General features: G+C 34.8%; 3 protein-coding genes and 1 pseudogene across 3 annotated transcripts; 3 read left to right on the top strand and 1 right to left on the bottom strand.

The window, feature by feature from the left end:
* Nucleotides 1–4474: 4474 nt before the first annotated feature.
* On the top strand, nt 4475–6446 carry LOC116109201 (TMV resistance protein N-like). Its single transcript, XM_031395434.1, has 2 exons — nt 4475–5024; nt 5573–6446. Exons 1-2 carry the CDS (start codon nt 4930–4932, stop codon nt 6444–6446), a joined length of 969 nt encoding a protein of 322 aa, XP_031251294.1. The 5' UTR covers nt 4475–4929.
* On the top strand, nt 4507–4827 carry LOC116109203 (TMV resistance protein N-like). Its single transcript, XM_031395435.1, has one exon. The coding sequence runs from the start codon at nt 4507–4509 to the stop codon at nt 4825–4827; it is 321 nt and encodes a 106-aa protein (XP_031251295.1).
* A 1197-nt stretch (nt 6447–7643) lies between the features above and the next one.
* On the top strand, nt 7644–8456 carry LOC116109180 (disease resistance protein RPP2B-like). The gene is made up of 2 exons (XM_031395404.1): nt 7644–8217; nt 8374–8456. Exons 1-2 carry the CDS (start codon nt 7645–7647, stop codon nt 8398–8400), a joined length of 600 nt encoding a protein of 199 aa, XP_031251264.1. The 5' UTR covers nt 7644; the 3' UTR covers nt 8401–8456.
* A 2024-nt stretch (nt 8457–10480) lies between these two features.
* On the bottom strand, nt 10481–16191 carry LOC116109200 (annotated as a pseudogene).
* Between the last annotated feature and the right edge of the window lie 1661 nt (nt 16192–17852).

Raw genomic sequence — 17852 nt, 5'->3', positions numbered from 1 at the left:
GTTGCGAACGGAAAATCTACGTTTTGAAGTTTATTATCTGGTTAGAATTGAATATTGTTTAAGCTTATAATAAGCTTTCTAGCTTGTTAATATGTTTCTTCATTTCTAATTTTTTTAAATAATTTTAAATTAAACCCGGCTCCCGGGCCGGGTTTCGGGTTTACTTAAATTCTGACCGGACCCGGATACAGCCCGGGTCTGCTTTAATAGATTGACGAATGACGACGTTCGAAGGTAATTTAAGTTTCCACGATATAATCTTTATTGCCTCTGTTGTGGTTTTGGAGATTCATGTATGCCATTTTGCTATGATTCTATGTTAAGATATGTTATTGTATATATGTTTTTTCTATGCAAGCAAATAATAAATTCAAATAGGAGAGTAATATTACACTCATAAATAAATTTTATAAAGATTTTCATATAAAGTAATTTGATAAAAAACGAATAAAAGAGTGAATATAATGAGTTTCACTTTTTGTTTCACTCTTCCATTCATTTTTTGTCAACTTACTTTGTATGAAAATCTTTATAAGATTTTTTTGTAAATATAATATTATTGATTTGGGAATAATAGTATTATTGATTTGAGAAAAATGTTTGATATTAACACTATTATTATCCTTTCTTTGACCAGTTGTAAGCTTTATTCTGAAAGAAACATTGCTTTGTCATTCATTTTCTGCATTCGGAGAACTACTTGACGAGGAAATGTTTATTTATGTCTGTTTGAATAGTGATAATATATTGAATTTTCTTTGTCAAATTTAAAGTTTTGGAATTTTGATGTAGACAAAATACTTGAAAAGCTCTCGTGAGGTGCTGCAGATTCATGAACATTCAGATATCTAGCGAATTAGACGCTACAACAAGCCCAACATTTGTCACCTCTCTTCTAGCTTAACTTGCTTTGCTTCTGGTGCTGTCAGTGCTACCGGCCCTATTTATCCAAGTCCAGAATGAAAGCTCAATTTTTCCAAGTCCAGCATGAGAGCCCATGGTAAGTACGCTAAAGAATGTTGCTTCTGGTGACTGCCCAATTGGTATAAAGCACTACTGGCCCAAAGATCTTAAAGGCGAAAGGAGGGGAGATAGTATATTCCTAATATCAGCCCAAAATGTTTAAATGGGTGAATTTAAAATGACAACTTAGGGTAACAAGAAGGGACTTTCGGTGCAGATATGGATCAAACGAGCAACTAAAAGCCCATTACAGTAATAGGTCACGAGAAGAGAACTACCACAAAATCAATGAACTAGGGCTTGGTTTGGTTATCAATTGGGGATACTACTTTTAGTATTCCCAAAAAAGTTAAACAGTAAAATACTAAAAAACTCACAATATTATTCAATATTATTCAACTTTTTTAAACCCCCTAAATTTATTAATTTAATTAAATACCCCTAAATATTTTTTAAAAAATTACAGAAACACCCCAATAATCTACATTTACCAGATTTCGGCCACCACTGCCGGAAAATGGCCGGAATCTGGTAGGATGGCGCACTACCGGCTGAATCTAGCCTGTAGTGTGCCAATCTAGCCTTTTCCGGCCAGATCCACGGTAGATTGACTGTCAGATCTTTGGCCGTAACCAGTTGGTCGTCGTTGATAAGCAAATACGACCAGATCTGGCCATCAATGGCCAGATCTAGCCGTAGATCTGGCCTTTGCTGGCCAGATCCACCTTGGATCTGACCGGAAAATGCCATATCGGAGCAAGACCGGCAAGATCCAGCCGGTCATGCGCCGATACGGTGACTCCGGCCACCCTCCGATGGTGGTGGCCGGCTGTTCGTATTTGAGGGTGGGTTGGGGGTGTTTTTGTTAACTTTTAATGTTTTATTATAGGGGTGTTTTTGTAAATAAACAAACATATGGGGTATTTTATTAATTTGTAAATCCTACATCGTAATACCCGTCCAATTCAACTTTTTTTTAACTTTTTTCAAAAAACTTTTCCCAAAAACCTAAAATTGTGAACCAAACGAAGCCTAGAAACTTGATCTTCTCACAAAATAATAATGTTATATATACAAACGAAGTGTACAACCTTTGTTATATATACAAAGAGTAATACTACACATACATCATTTTCATACAACATTATGTAGCAAGATATGATTGGCTAATTTAAAGTTAAAATTAAACTTTCACTCAGTCACATCTTACCACATAATGTTGTATAAGAAATGTAGTATTGTTTTTTATTGTCATACCATTCATTCACATTTATTGAATTCATCACATAATTTGTATATAATTTATACACAAAGTTTATATATCTAATATTATTAGAATTAAAAAGAGATTCATATACAATATTTTAAATGGAACGGTAGAAATTAAAGGATATTGAGTTTGCTACACTCCATAATTTCAGGTCTAAACATGATGAAGATCACATAATGTATATGATAAAGTTAGTGCCACTGAACAGGGTCAAAGTCTCACATTAAATACTGCACAATCACTACCAATATCCACTTCCACCTAAAACTCGAATTCCAATTATCATGTGAGCTCTCATTTTCCTCTCATAATCACTGCCAATATCCACTTCAACCTTTCCTCTGTGACGTAGTCATTATCAATTTCAATTTCACCATGGAAAAATTCACTATATTTTTAATACCCATTGACGTAATTCTTGCATAACTTGCAAAAAAGTCACTAAATATTGACATAAATGAACCTAAATCATAACTCAAACGGAGCTTCATTTATGTTTCATATACAATACAACAAAACATATGGTTAAAAAAAAAAAATTTACAAAGGAGAAGTAAGATATGTGTTGGTTCAATTATACATTTTTATTTACAACTACAATTTCAACTATATTTATGTCTATTTAATTGGGCAAACAAATGCTCCTTATTTTCAAAACTCAAGTAATCATGCATCACATAATGGAATGAAAATGTAGCTAGTATTTTAAATCGGATGAATAATACAAATTCCAAGGGAAAAATAACTAAGGTTGATTACGATATAATCAACAATAATACTTTAAAGACATTTTTATTAGTTGTTACTAATAGATTTTCTTGCTAATAATGCATATAAGACTGAAAGACAAAGTGTTCGAAAAAGAAAGACAAAGTGTTCGAAAAAGAGAACGGGTGAGAATTGAAGACTAGTGTTAGGAACCCCTAACTGTCAAACACAAATCCGCAATACTCAACAAGAAAGCTGAACAAGAAAAACACAATTCTGAATATACTCTGCACTTTTGTATTGATGAACTGGTATGAAGAACAAACTAATATCCAAACATTCTAAGAACAGAATTAAAATGAAAGCAGTAAGATAGCTCTAGCCATTCGAGACGCTAGGTACCTCCCCAGAAAATCCCTTTTCTAAAATATTCTCTCCTTTACAAATCGTAAACCCACCTATTTATACCCCAATTATAACCTACCCTATTGGTAACAAATTCCCAATAACAAACTTCCCACCACCCAAGCCTACAAACTAATTCCCCTTTTTATTATTTTTCTTATAAACTGTTGGTGCTGGTGCTCTATCAACTAGAAATAATCTTGAGATATATAATCACACACATAAAACGCGAAATTATATAAATGATAGGTACATTAATGTTAAGAAGTTCAGAATCAGAAGCTGGTTGTGTTTTGAAGAAAAGAGAATGAAGAACTCCAGTTTTGTTGAAGTTCAAATGTCTGTTAAAACTTAAAACAATCAACGGTCAGCTTGACACTTGACAGAGGATGTAACGAAGGCCGTTAAAGGTTCTAAAAATCACTAACGGAACTATAGTTCTGCTAAAGTCTGTTAGTGTTTATAAGTTGAATGACAGTTTTATCATACAAATAAATTTACAAACGAAGGAGCGATTGTTTTTGGATTCAAGTCTACAAGGTTTGTGTTTTTGCTTCGCTTGAATTACAGCTTGAAGAAGATAATCCAATGGTGCAGCTTTTGACGATTTGTGTTTGTTTGTGCGATTGTGATTACTAGTTAGACTGATCACATGGATTGCCAACCTGTGACAGTTTTTGTATGTAGTGTTGAAATATTTTATACTAATAAAATTGATTTAGATTTCCACGCGGCAAAGAATCTTTTGGGAAGTGGCGACAATCAAAAAATAATTGAAGTATGAGACAAAGAAATTAACTCAATTAGAAAAATTATTAATCATTCACATGGTCTCCCAAATAAAAAATTCTATATAATTTTGGATAAACATATTAGGAGATTTAGTTCGGTGATAAACAGTATTATTGAAAACTTATTGGGTTCGCATAAAGTTGTTAGCATTTTATAATTTGCTGGATTAAATATATTATAGAAATATGGGAGGTCAAAATGCGAGAAATTTTGATCAAACACTAAGAGATGAGAAATAATTAATAAGAAGTTCGCCTAAATTAGACTGTGGAAAGGTCAAGATGGTAGCTAATTAGCGGATCAGGCAATCACACTTCTATGATAGAACTTTTCGTATTGCTTCTTGAGTTGCTGCTGCTTCATTTTTTATGGCTTCTTCTTCTTCCACGGCTGTTGAAGTGAGGAAGCATGATGTTTTCCTCAGTTTCTGTGGTGAGGATACCCGGACCACTTTTACCAGCACTTTACATGGAGTTTTGGAGGAAGCAAGTATAAATGTTTTCATTGATGATGAACTTAACAGAGGAGAGGAGATTTCGTCATCTCTTATGAGTGCAATTAAAGAATCAATGATTTCAGTTATTATTTTCTCGAAAGGTTATGCATCTTCAAGATGGTGTCCTGAAGAACTTGTGAAGATCATGGAGTGCAAGAAAACACAAAAACAGGTGGTAATACCAGTTTTCTAACGCATAGATCCATCAGATGTAAGGAATCAAACTGGAGTTTTTGGAGATGGATTTGCCAAGCTTGTAAGAAGTTTTGATGAGGACAAGTTAGAGAAGCTACAAATGATAGAAGAACAATTTAAAGACAAGATTCAGACATGGAGGAATGCTTTGACAGACGCAGCCAACCTGTCTGGCAGGACATCAAATAAGAGATCGTAATTCTCTACCCTTTAATTTAGTACTCTTGCAGTTTTGGCTGAATTTAACTTTCCCATTATATGTAAGTAGTTTGAGAGAGATTCGGTATATATTTCACTGGATTGACGAAGAATTTTTTTTTTCTTTTTTTTTTTTCAATGCCTAATAAATGATACTCTTACATTAAAATTCACAAATTAATATTTTACATGTTTTACAGGTTTGTTAGAACTTGAATACTGAAATATTTTACCATATTAAAGTCATCTTTAGTATAACATGTTAAGTTGTGATCCCACATAAAAGGTCTCACTTTTGGCCTCTATTATACCATGTTACCTAAAAGCCTCTTATATAATGTTGACTATCATCCCTACGATGTCATGTTAAGTTGTCATCACCTTTCTAAGTTGTCATCTCAACTAAAGTTATTTCGTAATTCTTTGAAAGATGTTGTATAGCTGAGCTTCATTAAAATCAACTATTGTTGGATTTTTTATTTTTTATTTTTTAATTCTTAATGGTTTACTACATTTTTAACAATTTGTTTTTTCATTATTGTTAGGCCTGATTATAATCTTGCAAAGAAAGTTATCAAAGATATTTTGAAGATCTTAAATTTCATGTCCCCGAGTAGTAATGACAAGAAATTAGTTGGAGTAGAATTATTCATTCAAAAAATTGAATCTTTACTGAAATTTGGTGGGCGAAATGTTCACATTGTAGGAATTTGGGGAATGCGTGGTATAGGCAAGATAACTCTTGCAAAGAGTATGTTCGACAAAATAAGCAATCAGTTTGAAGGTTCATACTTTGCTAGAAATATTAGGGAAGAATCAACGGGTCCTTATGGACTAACTCGAATGCAGCAAGAACTTCTTTCTAGAATATTAAAGCATCCTATCGGCTTCACAAAAGGAAGGCTTGGTCGTAAACAAGTTCTCATTGTTTTGGATGATGTGACTACTTTAGAACAAGTAGAATCTTTAATTGAAATTGGTTGCTTGGGTCCAGGAAGTCGAATCATTATAACAGCAACAGATAAACAAGTGCTTAGAAATTGTGGAGTGGATGACATCAATATATACAGGATGAAGGGGCTACCTAAAAATGAAGCTCTTCAACTTTTTAGTTGGTATGCTTTTCGGCAAAATCGTCCCAACATAGATTATGATGACTTGTCAAATAGGGTAGTAAAATATACTAGAGGTGTTCCACTAGCTCTTAAAGTGTTAGGTTGTTGCTTACTTGGCAAGTCAAAACAAGTTTGGGAAAGTGCATTACAAGAATTTGAAATAATTCCTCATGTGGATATTCACAAGGTACTAAAAATAAGTTATGAGGACCTAAATGATAAGGGGCAGAATATATTTCTAGATATTGCATGTTTCCTTAAATGGGAGAATAAAGATTTTGTGGTAGACTTTTTGAATGCATAAGAAAACAGGACTGAATATGTACTAAGTGTTCTCACTGATAAGTGTCTCATAACTATATCAGAGGATAACAAGATAACAATGCATGATTTGCTTTAAGAAATGGGTTGGGAAATTGTTCGACAAGAATCTACAAGAGATCCTAGTAAACATAGCCGTTTATGGTACCATAAAGATATCTATGAAGTATTAGAAGAAAATATGGTAAGTGTCAAACACATTGTATATATTCTGTTTTAATATTTTATAAATTAATTTTGAGAATTATTTTTCCACTTTTCCTATTTGAATTAGCTTGGATCAGTTTTGGCTTGTGTTTGATCATTTTAGAAGAAACTCGAAAAAAATATATATTATTTATGCTAATAAACACTTAAATAGTTTATAGCTAATTATCATCTTTCTTTGGTATCAGGTTCCTAATAAAATTGAAGGCATATGTTTAGACATGTCTAAACAAGAAGAGACCATATGCTTAGAACCTTGTGCTTTAGCAACGATGCATCAACTTAGATTCTTTAAACTACATAATGCGCACTATGAAGAGAATAATATCAATAAGGTGCATATTTCCCAAGAGCTTCGTTATGTTTCGACTAAGCTACGGTACTTATGTTGGCATGGATGTCCATTGAAATCATTGCAGCCAATTTTTTGTTGAAATACCTTGTTGCGCTTGACATGCCGCCCAGCAATATTGAACAACTTTGGTCTAGTACCCAGGTAATGTAGTGATATTAATATTCCGATATTTCTTTCTTAAGTTCTCAATATCAAAGATACTAATATGTGTTACTGACTATTTCTTTCCTATTTACAGCTTCATAATTTGAAACATATTGACCTCAGTTTCTCTAAACATCTAAGGATTCAAGATCTCTCATTGGCCCCAAATCTTGAAAATTTGATTTTGGAAGGTTGTACAAGTTTGTGTGAGATTGCCTCATCCATTTATGGTCTCAATTATAAGCTTCTTATCTTAAATCTAAGGCAATGTAAAAGCCTTGGTAGTCTTCCATCAGGCATTCATCTAGAATCTCTCAAAAGAGTTATCTTTTCTGGGTGCTCAAATCTTAAGAAGTTTCCACAGAACTCTTGGAATATGAAAGAGCTATATTTAGATGAAACTGCAATAGAGGAGTTGCTGTCGTCAATAGAGAATTTATCCAGACTAGTTATATTAAATCTTAAAGACTGCTCAATGCTTGAGAGTGTTCCAAGCAATATCTGCGAGTTAAAATCTCTTGAACATCTCAATCTCTCAGGGTGTTCAAAACTTCATGGATTGCCTGATAATTTGGGAAATTTAGAAGCTTTGAGGGTGCTTAAAGCAGAGGGGGTCCCTACCCGAGAAGTACCAACATCCATTTTAAATTTGCGCTGTGTAGAAGAACTAGATCTGACAAGCTGTGGTATTGAGGAGTTACCGAAAAATCTTGGTCAGTTATCCTCACTAAAAAGTTTACTTCTTGGCAGAAACTTCTTTAAGAGCATTCCGACAAGCATTGTAAAACTGCCCAAGTTATCTTATCTTGACCTAAGCTATTGCGAGAGGCTTCAAATCCTACCAGAGCTACCAAGTAAATTAGAAAATATAGACGCAAGCAATTGCACAGCATTGGAAGCATCATCAAATTTTTTAACTTTCTTCTTCAGAGATATTACTCAAAGCATAAAAATCAACTTTAGCAATTGTTTCAAACTGGATCAAATCGCCTTCAGTAAAACTATTAATGATTTTGGATCGTTACTAAATATTTCTGGTTTTGCAATGGTATGTATTGTTGAGAAAGGCTAAAAGGTCTCCTCGCTCCTTCTTTTTTCATATGATTTTCATTACTTCAGTCAGAAAAACAAAATTGTTAATGATATATGTTAACGTTTACCCATGTTATAAGTGATTGATTTCATTTTTTTACTTTTTGTACAGAGACTTTTTTTTTCCAGAAAAGGCTAGTGCTTGTATCTGTTTCCCTGGATGGGAAATCCCAGAGTGGTTCATCTTTCAAAGAAGAGGATCTCTTATAACTCTGGAGAAACAAGCAAATCTTCGCTCTAGTGACTTGAATTCTCTTGTCATCTGTTTTGTTGTGGAGTTTCGAAACTATCATAATGAACGCGAGGGTTTGGTGGTTGGCTTTGAATGCATGCTAACAAGGGACAATGGTATAATAGATGTGTTCCATGGAACTTTGAGGGGATGGGACTATGGTAATGGACCTGACAATGTGGACTCAGATCACGTATTCCTGGGATATGATCATGTTTGGAAGTTCTCTAGGTCGGACAGTATTGAAAATCACAAATATTGTGAGATGACCATCCGATTTTATGTTGAGAATTTAAATATGGAAGGATTAGGTTGTTGCAACGTGAAAAAGTGTGGACTTTGGGGTCCATCCTTAGAGTTAACGACAAGGTAAGAGAAGCCAGAGTCCATGAAAGTGAAAGTTGAACATTTCTACGGTGGCGAATCCAGCTCAGGGTAAATAAGTTGCTATCTTTCTTCCTTCCTTTCATTTTTTTTTTTTTTTTTCCCTTTTTGTCCTTTCTATAACGTCTTATCTTCTTAACGACAAGGGGAGAGAAACCAGAGTCCAAGAAATTGAAAATTGAACATTTCTACGGTGGCGAATCCAGCTCAAGGAAAATAAGTTCCTACCTTTCTTCCTTTTATTTTTATTTTTATTTTTTTTAGTTTTCTATAATGTCTTATCTTCTTGAGATTTCCTTTTGCTTGGATTCTTGGGTTAAATGTCTTGGGTTGAATGGTTATGCCACAACTTTTTTTTTTTTCTTTTTTTTCCATCGATATCATTTGTTTTTACTTCTTATGATGACCTCACTTATCGTCTCGTCCAAACAAGTTCTTTGTCATAGTGATATAACATTGATTCAATGTAAATTAGAATCTTGATGACGATCTGACTGTACCCTCTTACTCTGAGGCTCTGGCCCTCTCCTTAACCATTCACGCAACAAGAAATCCCATGAAAGATTATGGCTATGGAAACGACTGAAATTGGTTTTATGAATCGGGATTCATTCTTTTTTTTCTTATTAAGTTCATATTAATGTTTAAATTGTTTATTGAGTTGGTTCTGACAACGTCCAAATGTAAATCTTTCTGTACTCTCTTTCCCAAATATAATCTTTATTTCCTCTGTTCTGGAGATTCATCAATGGCTTTTTGCTATGCTTCCAAGTGAAAGTTAATATTTTATATATATGTAATTCTATATAAGCAAATAATAATTTCAAATTTATCAGAATAAAATTTGAACATGAAGACTATTACTGTCCCCTCTTTGACAAGTTGTGGGCCCTTTTTTTTTTTTTTTTTTTAACTGAAAATAAAGATCTTTTAACTTTGTTATTAGTTTTTTCCCAGATTCACATAATCTATTTGACATGGAAATGTTTATTTGAATTTGTCTGGATAGTGATGATATATTGAATTTTCTTTATCTAATTTAAAGTTTCGGAATTTTGATGTAGGCAAAACACTTGAAACCTTCAATGAGAAGTTTCTGCAGATTCATGAGCTTTCGGAGATCTCCTAGTTTAACTTGCTTAATTGCTTCTGGTGATATGAGTACTAAAACTTGCAATATTGGTCCAAAGATAACAGGGAAAAAACCATTCAACTGTTGTCAGACTATTCATTTGACTTGATTCATTTAATTGAGAAACACAAATGAAGTTCATATCAGCCTTTGAGATTGGCGAGTGATCAGGCTGAAGTAATTACTGTTAATGACTTCTTTGATTGTAACGTTCTTTCTCATGAGCCACGTAGGTTTCATTCCTCATGGCTTCCTTAGTTAAATCCTCAGGTTACGCTTTGTCAAGAGAACTAACCATTTAAGTACCATAACTGTAGAAAAAGAGGCTTAAATTGTGTTTGAATAGTGCAAAGTTTGTGTTCACACATCACTTTGTCACATGGCAATTAATATATTTTTTTTTAAAAAAAAAAATGTATTTCCAGATTTGCATTATCAAGATCAAGAGCATACATTTAGCGTCAGCCACGCGACTTGGGCAGAAATCAAAACAAAAAACTACATTGCCAAAACTAATCTAACACTATTTTCCTTCTTGTCGTGAAAGCTATGAAATTATCAGAACCAGAGAGCGGTGCAAATGGATGGCCTTTCTTGTATCTTCGGAACTGCACCATAACTTTTTGGTTGACAGCATCCACCACTCCAATATACCTCAGAAACTGAGAATACACATTCGAAGCAGAGACAAGAGCTTACACGCTATGCAAAAACAAAAGCGAAACTTATTCGTGTAAACTGGCTCCAGAAAAAGGAGGGACCACCCTATAATTTGTGACCATATATTAAGACCTACTTCCAGAAGAACTAAAATTTTTTCTCAAACTCTTCAGAATTCTTCTGTCTAGGAAGTCATAATATGTTGTATCAAACGTATTGTATTCTCTAAGATTGTAGGGCCATTTGTTCTCCACAGGATTAAAAATATGCACCCATCTTACTTCTTAAACTTTTTAGGGACTGATTAGAATTTAAACCATAAATCAGACTCAATTTTAGGGTATTGTAATTAGGAAATCTGAGTCTAGCTCTACTGAAAGGTCAAACTTCGAAGACTTTTAAACAAAACTCACTTCTCCTGCATCCTCAGCTTCTTGTGTTTCCTTAGCCAGTTCTTGGTCAAATTGCCGCATTTGCTTCATGAACTCTTTGGAAGATGCGCAAGCCTGCGGCAAAAAATTAAAACATCACATTGAAGATGAACTTCTTCCTTAATCCAATATAGAATTGAGAAAAATGTCTTACCCTTAAAGGTTCAGGAACAATGAATAGGGAGATCAGAAAGTTCCAGCTTCAGACCAGATTCTGTAGCAAGAATTATCACCTGCAGAAAGAAATTCATTTTATAAGTCTGTTTTCATCTAGATGCATTCAGCATGGAGGCATGGAATAAATATATATAGAAGCAGTATAATATAGTCAAAGTCCGGCCTATTCCAAATAGATAGCATGCCTTTACAATCGTCCCATATTTGATTAGCAATGACATAACTAACAAAGAGACCAGAGGCAATAAATATCATTAACAATTTGATTCAACCATAGCATCTGGTTGGACCAGAGTGGTAGTATGTAATACATAAAGAATCATTTTTAAAATGATAAATCAAAGAAATTTCACAAAAAAGGTGAGGTAGCTAACTCATCAGTCATCAAATAAAGTTTGCTATAGATCCCTTAACAATAAGGCTGTTATAGAATGGCGACAATATCTCTTAACTGTCTTTTGGCATTTGGGAATTGCCCATAGTGGTGGCAAACAGAAAAAGAAAACCACCCTTATGAACTTTAATGCACATTTAAATAACATAACTAAGAAATAATGCGCATAATACCTTTCTGGCAACATCCGTTCCAGATAGATCATCCCACAGCAACAGTAAATCCACAGGGTTAAGGCTTGTGTTAGCAGATGTATAACTTATGTAATGCACATGCATTTTAGATGCTCAACCAACTTTGTGTTTTGTAAGCATGACTGTTCCTAGCTAACTGAGGAAGTAAATATGCCTAACCTGAAAATGCCTTCAATGCGCAATATCTTATCCTTGGTTTCAAACAGTCCCCTTAAAGTGCTAATGATTGGGACACCAGCGCCAACAGTTGCTTCATAAAAGTAATGTGTGTAGGATTTCAGTTGAAGGGCCCTCAGCTTTAAATACTGGATTGACATGGAAATTACATCAATAAAAAGCCACCAAAAGGATCGACAATACAACAAGATTCAAGCAAAGACAAATAATCTTAAGAAAGAGTTGATTAAGCAGTCCTAATTATCATCTTCTAAGTTAACAGAAAGGTGGACCAAGACACTAACTCGTCCAGAATTAGGACTTCATAATTTCTACATTATTGTTATCATTATAAGATCCGAATGACTTAGCCAAAGTTAACATTACTTGATCAAGAGGCCCAGAATTTGCTTTTTTGTTTGGTGTGATCATGAATCCCTTTACACAACCAATCATGGTAACAACTGGCAACATGTGAGTCTGCTGTACAATCTACCAAAGCTGTATTTGGGAAGAAATGATTCCCATGCACATGTTGAGTAAATTTGTTGAGGTCAGCTACTTCTCCTTTCTACTTTAATAGCTCTCTCCATTTCAACAAGTCAATGCCCCTATAATGAAAGATCAATGAGTCCACAGGCTGCAGAGTAATATGCTTATAATGAATAAAACAAGCAGTTTGATTAATCAACCCATCCCACCATACAAACCCAAATTGAGCTCTCAACAACCAACCAAGTAAAAAAAGTTTGTATTGTTATGAACGGTGATTAATTCACAGCAGGAAGAGCAAAGTCACTAGATTGTTTCTCAAACATGATACCATACCCCTAGGATTATCCATATAAATCTTAAAACTTACCAGTCACTCAAGAGCATATTCCTCGAGCCAGTAATTCCCAGAACACGCAAGTCAATGTTAAATTCTTTCTTAAGAACTGCTGTCTGCCAAAAGAAAAAGTTCAAAACTTATTGAGGTGCCATGTATGAAAGAACATATAGCTTAATAACTTAACTTGGGGGACGACAGACCATTCCAACAGCTATTTTTAAATTTCTCCTTTTGTTAAGCATTTTACACTCTTATATCTTTATATGTATATTTCTCAGATTATTTTAGTTTGAAACTAATTGGCAATTGCAGGTTTTTTGAATTTGGATCAGACTGAAATTAATTCCACAATATTTTAATTTTGAATTTAATGCAAGAGGATGTGGTATGCACCTAGGAGTGTTATCGAGCCGAGCCGAGCCGAGTTTTCGGCTTAACGAGCTCGGCTCGTGAGAGAAGAGAATTAAACAAGCCGAGACCGAGCCGAGCCGAGCCAGAAATTTTGTGGCTCGGCTCGGCTCGGTATTAGATTTTTCATATTTCGAGTCGGCTCGGCTCGGTATTAGATTTTTCATATTTCGAGCCGGCTCGCGAGCCATGTCCAAATAAACTAAATTTTTTTGTTTTTAATTCAATTTTTTTTACAAAAATTCGTTGGGCTGCCGTCTGAATGTCTGATTGTCTTAAATTCAAATTCAAATAAATTGAAATCATAATTTCACTTTGAAGCTGAATCAATGTTTAAAATTGAAAATGATAAAATCTAGTTTAAAATATTTAAATATGCCAGGCGAATTACTTTAACTTTTCATTAATTTGTTGGGCAGAGGAACAATCACTAATGTCTAATTCATTTTGTTAAATTTTTCACTTTTCATTTATTTTGTCAAGCTGATTTATTTTTCTCATATATCACCCAACAGTTAAACCTACGTAAAATCAATATTAAATGAAATACTACTGCTATTAACAATTTATCATTTAACAGACTATATATACCACAAATTAAGTTAAGTGAACTAAATAATTTTTGTTTAGTTCACTTGACTTAATAAAGTTTTCACAAAAACAAAATAGGGGATTAGCATAACTATACATCAAGTGACATCTCCATCCATCAAAAAATATATATAATAGCAAAAGATAATTGGTTGTATGTCTATTGTAGCCCCACTCCTCCTACAATCAAATTAATGTGAAACATAGTAAGTATAATTGTCATTTTATATAAACCATAAAGATGAAAATGTAAACCTCAACACAAAAGTAATAAATATTGACCTGTAGAATCCTACTGCCACAGCCAATAACTCACGAGTGAATCAACCAATCTGCTGACTCCCATCACCTGATAGAACAGGAAGTTGAATCTCCAAGTGATTCTCATCCTCCTCTTTCTAAGATGAAAAATAGATAAAAATAATCTATGGGTTAGAATAAAGTTATTTTAAATATAGAATTACCCGATGCAGGACCACGTTCCCACCACCAGATGCAGGACCACGTTCCCACAACAAGCCAGAAACATATTTATAACTACCAGTCGGCCAGTCCCCACCACCAAATGCAAAACCCCATAACCAAATTCCCACAAACAAATTTATAAATAACAACCTGTCAAGTGTCAACCATTAACAAACTCCTTTGCAATTGAAATTTTGTCCCAACACAACCACAATCTCAAATCTCAATTCACAAACAATTTCAATTTCAATAAAACAATTTAAATAAACAATACACGGCACTACTCTTCACAGATAGTACACAAACATTAACCTTGTGTGGGTTTCACAGCAACACCACGTCACCACCACAGTCAACCACCAGGCACCAGTAAAGCAATTTCAGTCTGCTCTTCCTGAATTCTTTCACCAGAAAAAGCCTCCTGTTACAAACAAAAAATTCATGAAAAAACAAGTTAAATCTGACAAAAATTTAAGAAACCAAACAAACGACAATAGCGATGATAATAAACCCCCTACTCACTAATTAAAGCCAGACGAAAATCCGACAAAGATGTTGACGAACCAACGAAGAAACATCAACTTTGACGAAGACGATTCGATCTGATGAACCTCGTACGAAGAAGACGAAGATCCAACGGCTGACGACGATGACGAAGATCCAACGGCTGATGATGATGACAAGATCCAACGGCTGACGACGATGACGAAGACAACGGCTGACGACGATGAAGAGATCCACGGCTGCCGCGGTGTGACGAAGATGAACTATATCCCACGAAGATCCGCAAGCTGACGACGATGAAGAAGAACTGGCCGAATCGTTACTTGGGGAGATTTGATTCAAATTTTACGGCCATGGTTCTACTGCTGAAGATTTTTCGCGATTTGGGGATTTCAATACAGGGGGCTATTTTGTTATTTTTGAAAACTTGTTTGCGTTAGTTTCAATTAAATCCAATAGTTTACAAATCTCATATAACCTCCCGCTATTTCAAGCCGGCGCGACTCGCGAGCCTGACGAGCCGAGCCTTGTATGGCTCGAACTCGGCTCGTTTTGTCTCACGAGCCGAGTTGAGCCAGCTCGTAATAAAACGAACCGAGCCGTTAACGAGCCGACTCGAGCCGAGCCGAGCCGGCTCGGTCCGTTGACCAGGCCTATATGCACCCAATTTTAATCCTCATCTTTCACATGCAGTGGAAATTGCAGCAGAAAGCTCACCCCTCAACATTGATTAGAGCTAAATTGTCAATTGTTTCAACCCTTTAGAATGTCATATCGCAAAACTGGGATAATGGTGCGAGGGTGCAAGAAATTTGCCCCAAAATATAATTTAATTTAGAAACAGAAGTCAGAAAGTTACGCAACTTTAACAAACATATGAGTAGTAATCAGTTCCCCATTTCCCATGCCTCTTGGTAAGACAATGTCCTCAGTATCACAGCTTCGTTAACTGTAGAGAAGATAGCTCTTCACATTACGATATAACCTAATAGTAATGTTTTCTTAAAGTTCTAAGAAGATATCCAAACATTAGAGTGATTTTGCAAGATAAGCATATATAAGGCTGCATACAAACCTTTTCTTGGGTCTGCACTGTAACCTCCGTGCACATCAGTCCAGATTGTGACTTGACGAGCACTGAGAAGAGCATCCATTATAGAGGCAAAGTTGTCGCTTCCATTTCTCTTCAAAGTTGTGGGCATATTATCGGGTGTACTGATTATAAAACCGGTTGCTATTACCGTCTCCGATGGATTTTGAGAATACCATTTCTTTAGTCTTTTTTCAGACTCCGAAGATTCGGGATCAACTTGATTAGAGCCAGTTGGATTTACAATGAGGACATCTCTTCTCATCCATTGGCAATCCATATTATTAGAAAATTTTTATTTTTAACAGTGAGACAACGGGTTCGGATTCAGAAAAAATTCAGGCTCCGTTTGGTTCAAAATTTGGGGGTTTTGGGAAAAGTTTTTTGAAAAAAGTTAAAAAAAAGTTGAATTGGGCGGGTATTACGATGTAGGATTTATAAATTAATAAAATACCCTATATATTTGTTTTTTTACAAAATACCCCCTATAATAAAACATTAAAAGTTAACAAAAATACCCCTAATCCACCCTCAAACACCCCCAGTCGGCCACCACCATCGGAGGTGGCCGAAGTCACCTTATGGGCGCATGACCGGCTGGATCTTGCCGGTTATGCGCCGATATGGCCTTTTCTGGCCAGATCCACTGTGGATCTGGCCGGCAAAGGCCAGATCTACGGCCAGATCTGGCCGTCAACTGCCAGATCTGGCCGTATTTGCTCTCAACGACGGCCAACAAACGGTCATCGTTGATGGTCAACGACGACCGTTTGTTGGCCGTCGTGACCGACTGTTACGGCCAAAGATCTGGCCGTCAACGGCCAGATCTTTGGCCTTAGATCTGGCCTTTTCCTGCCAGATCCACCGTGGATCTGGCCGGAAAAGGCTAGATCGGTGCACTACGGGCCAGATTCAGCCGGTAGTGCGCCATCCTACCAGATTCCGGCCATTTTCCAGCGGTGATGGCTGGAATCTGATAAACATGGATTACTGGGGTATTTTTGTAATTTTTAAAAAAATATTTAGGGGCATTTAATTAAATTATCAAATTTAAGGGGTTTAAAAAAAGTTGAATAATATTGGGAGTAGTATTCCCAAAAATCTGAGTTTTTGGGTATTTTACTGTTTAACTTTTTTGGAAAGTATTCCCAAAACTGAAACAAACGAAGCCTCAGATTTTTAAGTGTTTGTTTTGTTATTTTGGATAAGATTTTGAGAATAATATTGAATAGTTGAATAGGGTGATTGTTACGAAATAAAATTTAAAAATTAACAAAAAAAACTTCTAAACACCCAAATGTAAAAAAAATTTGTAAAATAACAAAAACACTCCACCCACTACAGTGCCAGATTCCGGCCACCACCGTCGAAATCTGGTCGAAATCTTCTGTTACGACTCAGATCAGTCGAATATGGCCGATGGTATGTCGATCTAGCCTTTTTCAGTCAGATCTAGTCGTCGACGGTCGCAAAATGTCAGATCTATTAATTTTTAAACTTCTTTTTCTGGGTGTGTTTAATTAAGTTAATAAACTTAAGGGGTCTAAAAGTAATTAAAAAATATAATAGTATTTTTCAAATAATTAAATAAACACGTATTTTGAAAATAAGATAGAGAATAGGGTTTGAAATAATAAAACAAACAAACCCTAAAATTTTTAAGAAAAAGAGAAGAGCAAAAACCAGCAAACGAGAATGAATATTATAAATTAAAGAATAAATATTATAGTTAGATGTTAATCTTTTAGTAAAATTACTTATTTGAAACCTTTCTAATTTGTCTTATAGGAGCCAACTTCTTAAAGCAGTTGTGACTTTTTTCTGAAAGAAAAGTTACTTTGTCAATTGTCATTCATTTTCTGCATTCAGAGAAAAATTATTTATGTCTGTTTGAATAGTGGTAATATATGTATTGAATTTTCTTTCTCAAATTTAAAGTTT

The sequence above is a fragment of the Pistacia vera genome, unplaced genomic scaffold (genome assembly GCF_008641045.1).
Source record: "Pistacia vera cultivar Batoury unplaced genomic scaffold, PisVer_v2 Contig575, whole genome shotgun sequence".
In the NCBI taxonomy this organism is placed as follows: domain Eukaryota; kingdom Viridiplantae; phylum Streptophyta; class Magnoliopsida; order Sapindales; family Anacardiaceae; genus Pistacia; species Pistacia vera.
The sequence above is the reverse complement of the archived record's forward strand: the minus strand, read 5'-3'. Positions and strand labels throughout refer to the sequence as shown.

Excerpts from the sequence above, each read along its gene's own strand:
- LOC116109180 (XM_031395404.1), top strand. The coding sequence starts at position 7,645 with ATGCTTGAGAGTGTTCCAAGCAATATCTGCGAGTTAAAATCTCTTGAA. Across the intron at positions 8,218-8,373 it reads ATATTTCTGGTTTTGCAATG|AGACTTTTTTTTTCCAGAAA; the intron begins GTATGTATTGTT and ends CTTTTTGTACAG.
- LOC116109203 (XM_031395435.1), top strand. The coding sequence starts at position 4,507 with ATGGCTTCTTCTTCTTCCACGGCTGTTGAAGTGAGGAAGCATGATGTT.
- LOC116109201 (XM_031395434.1), top strand. The coding sequence starts at position 4,930 with ATGATAGAAGAACAATTTAAAGACAAGATTCAGACATGGAGGAATGCT. Across the intron at positions 5,025-5,572 it reads AGGACATCAAATAAGAGATC|GCCTGATTATAATCTTGCAA; the intron begins GTAATTCTCTAC and ends CATTATTGTTAG.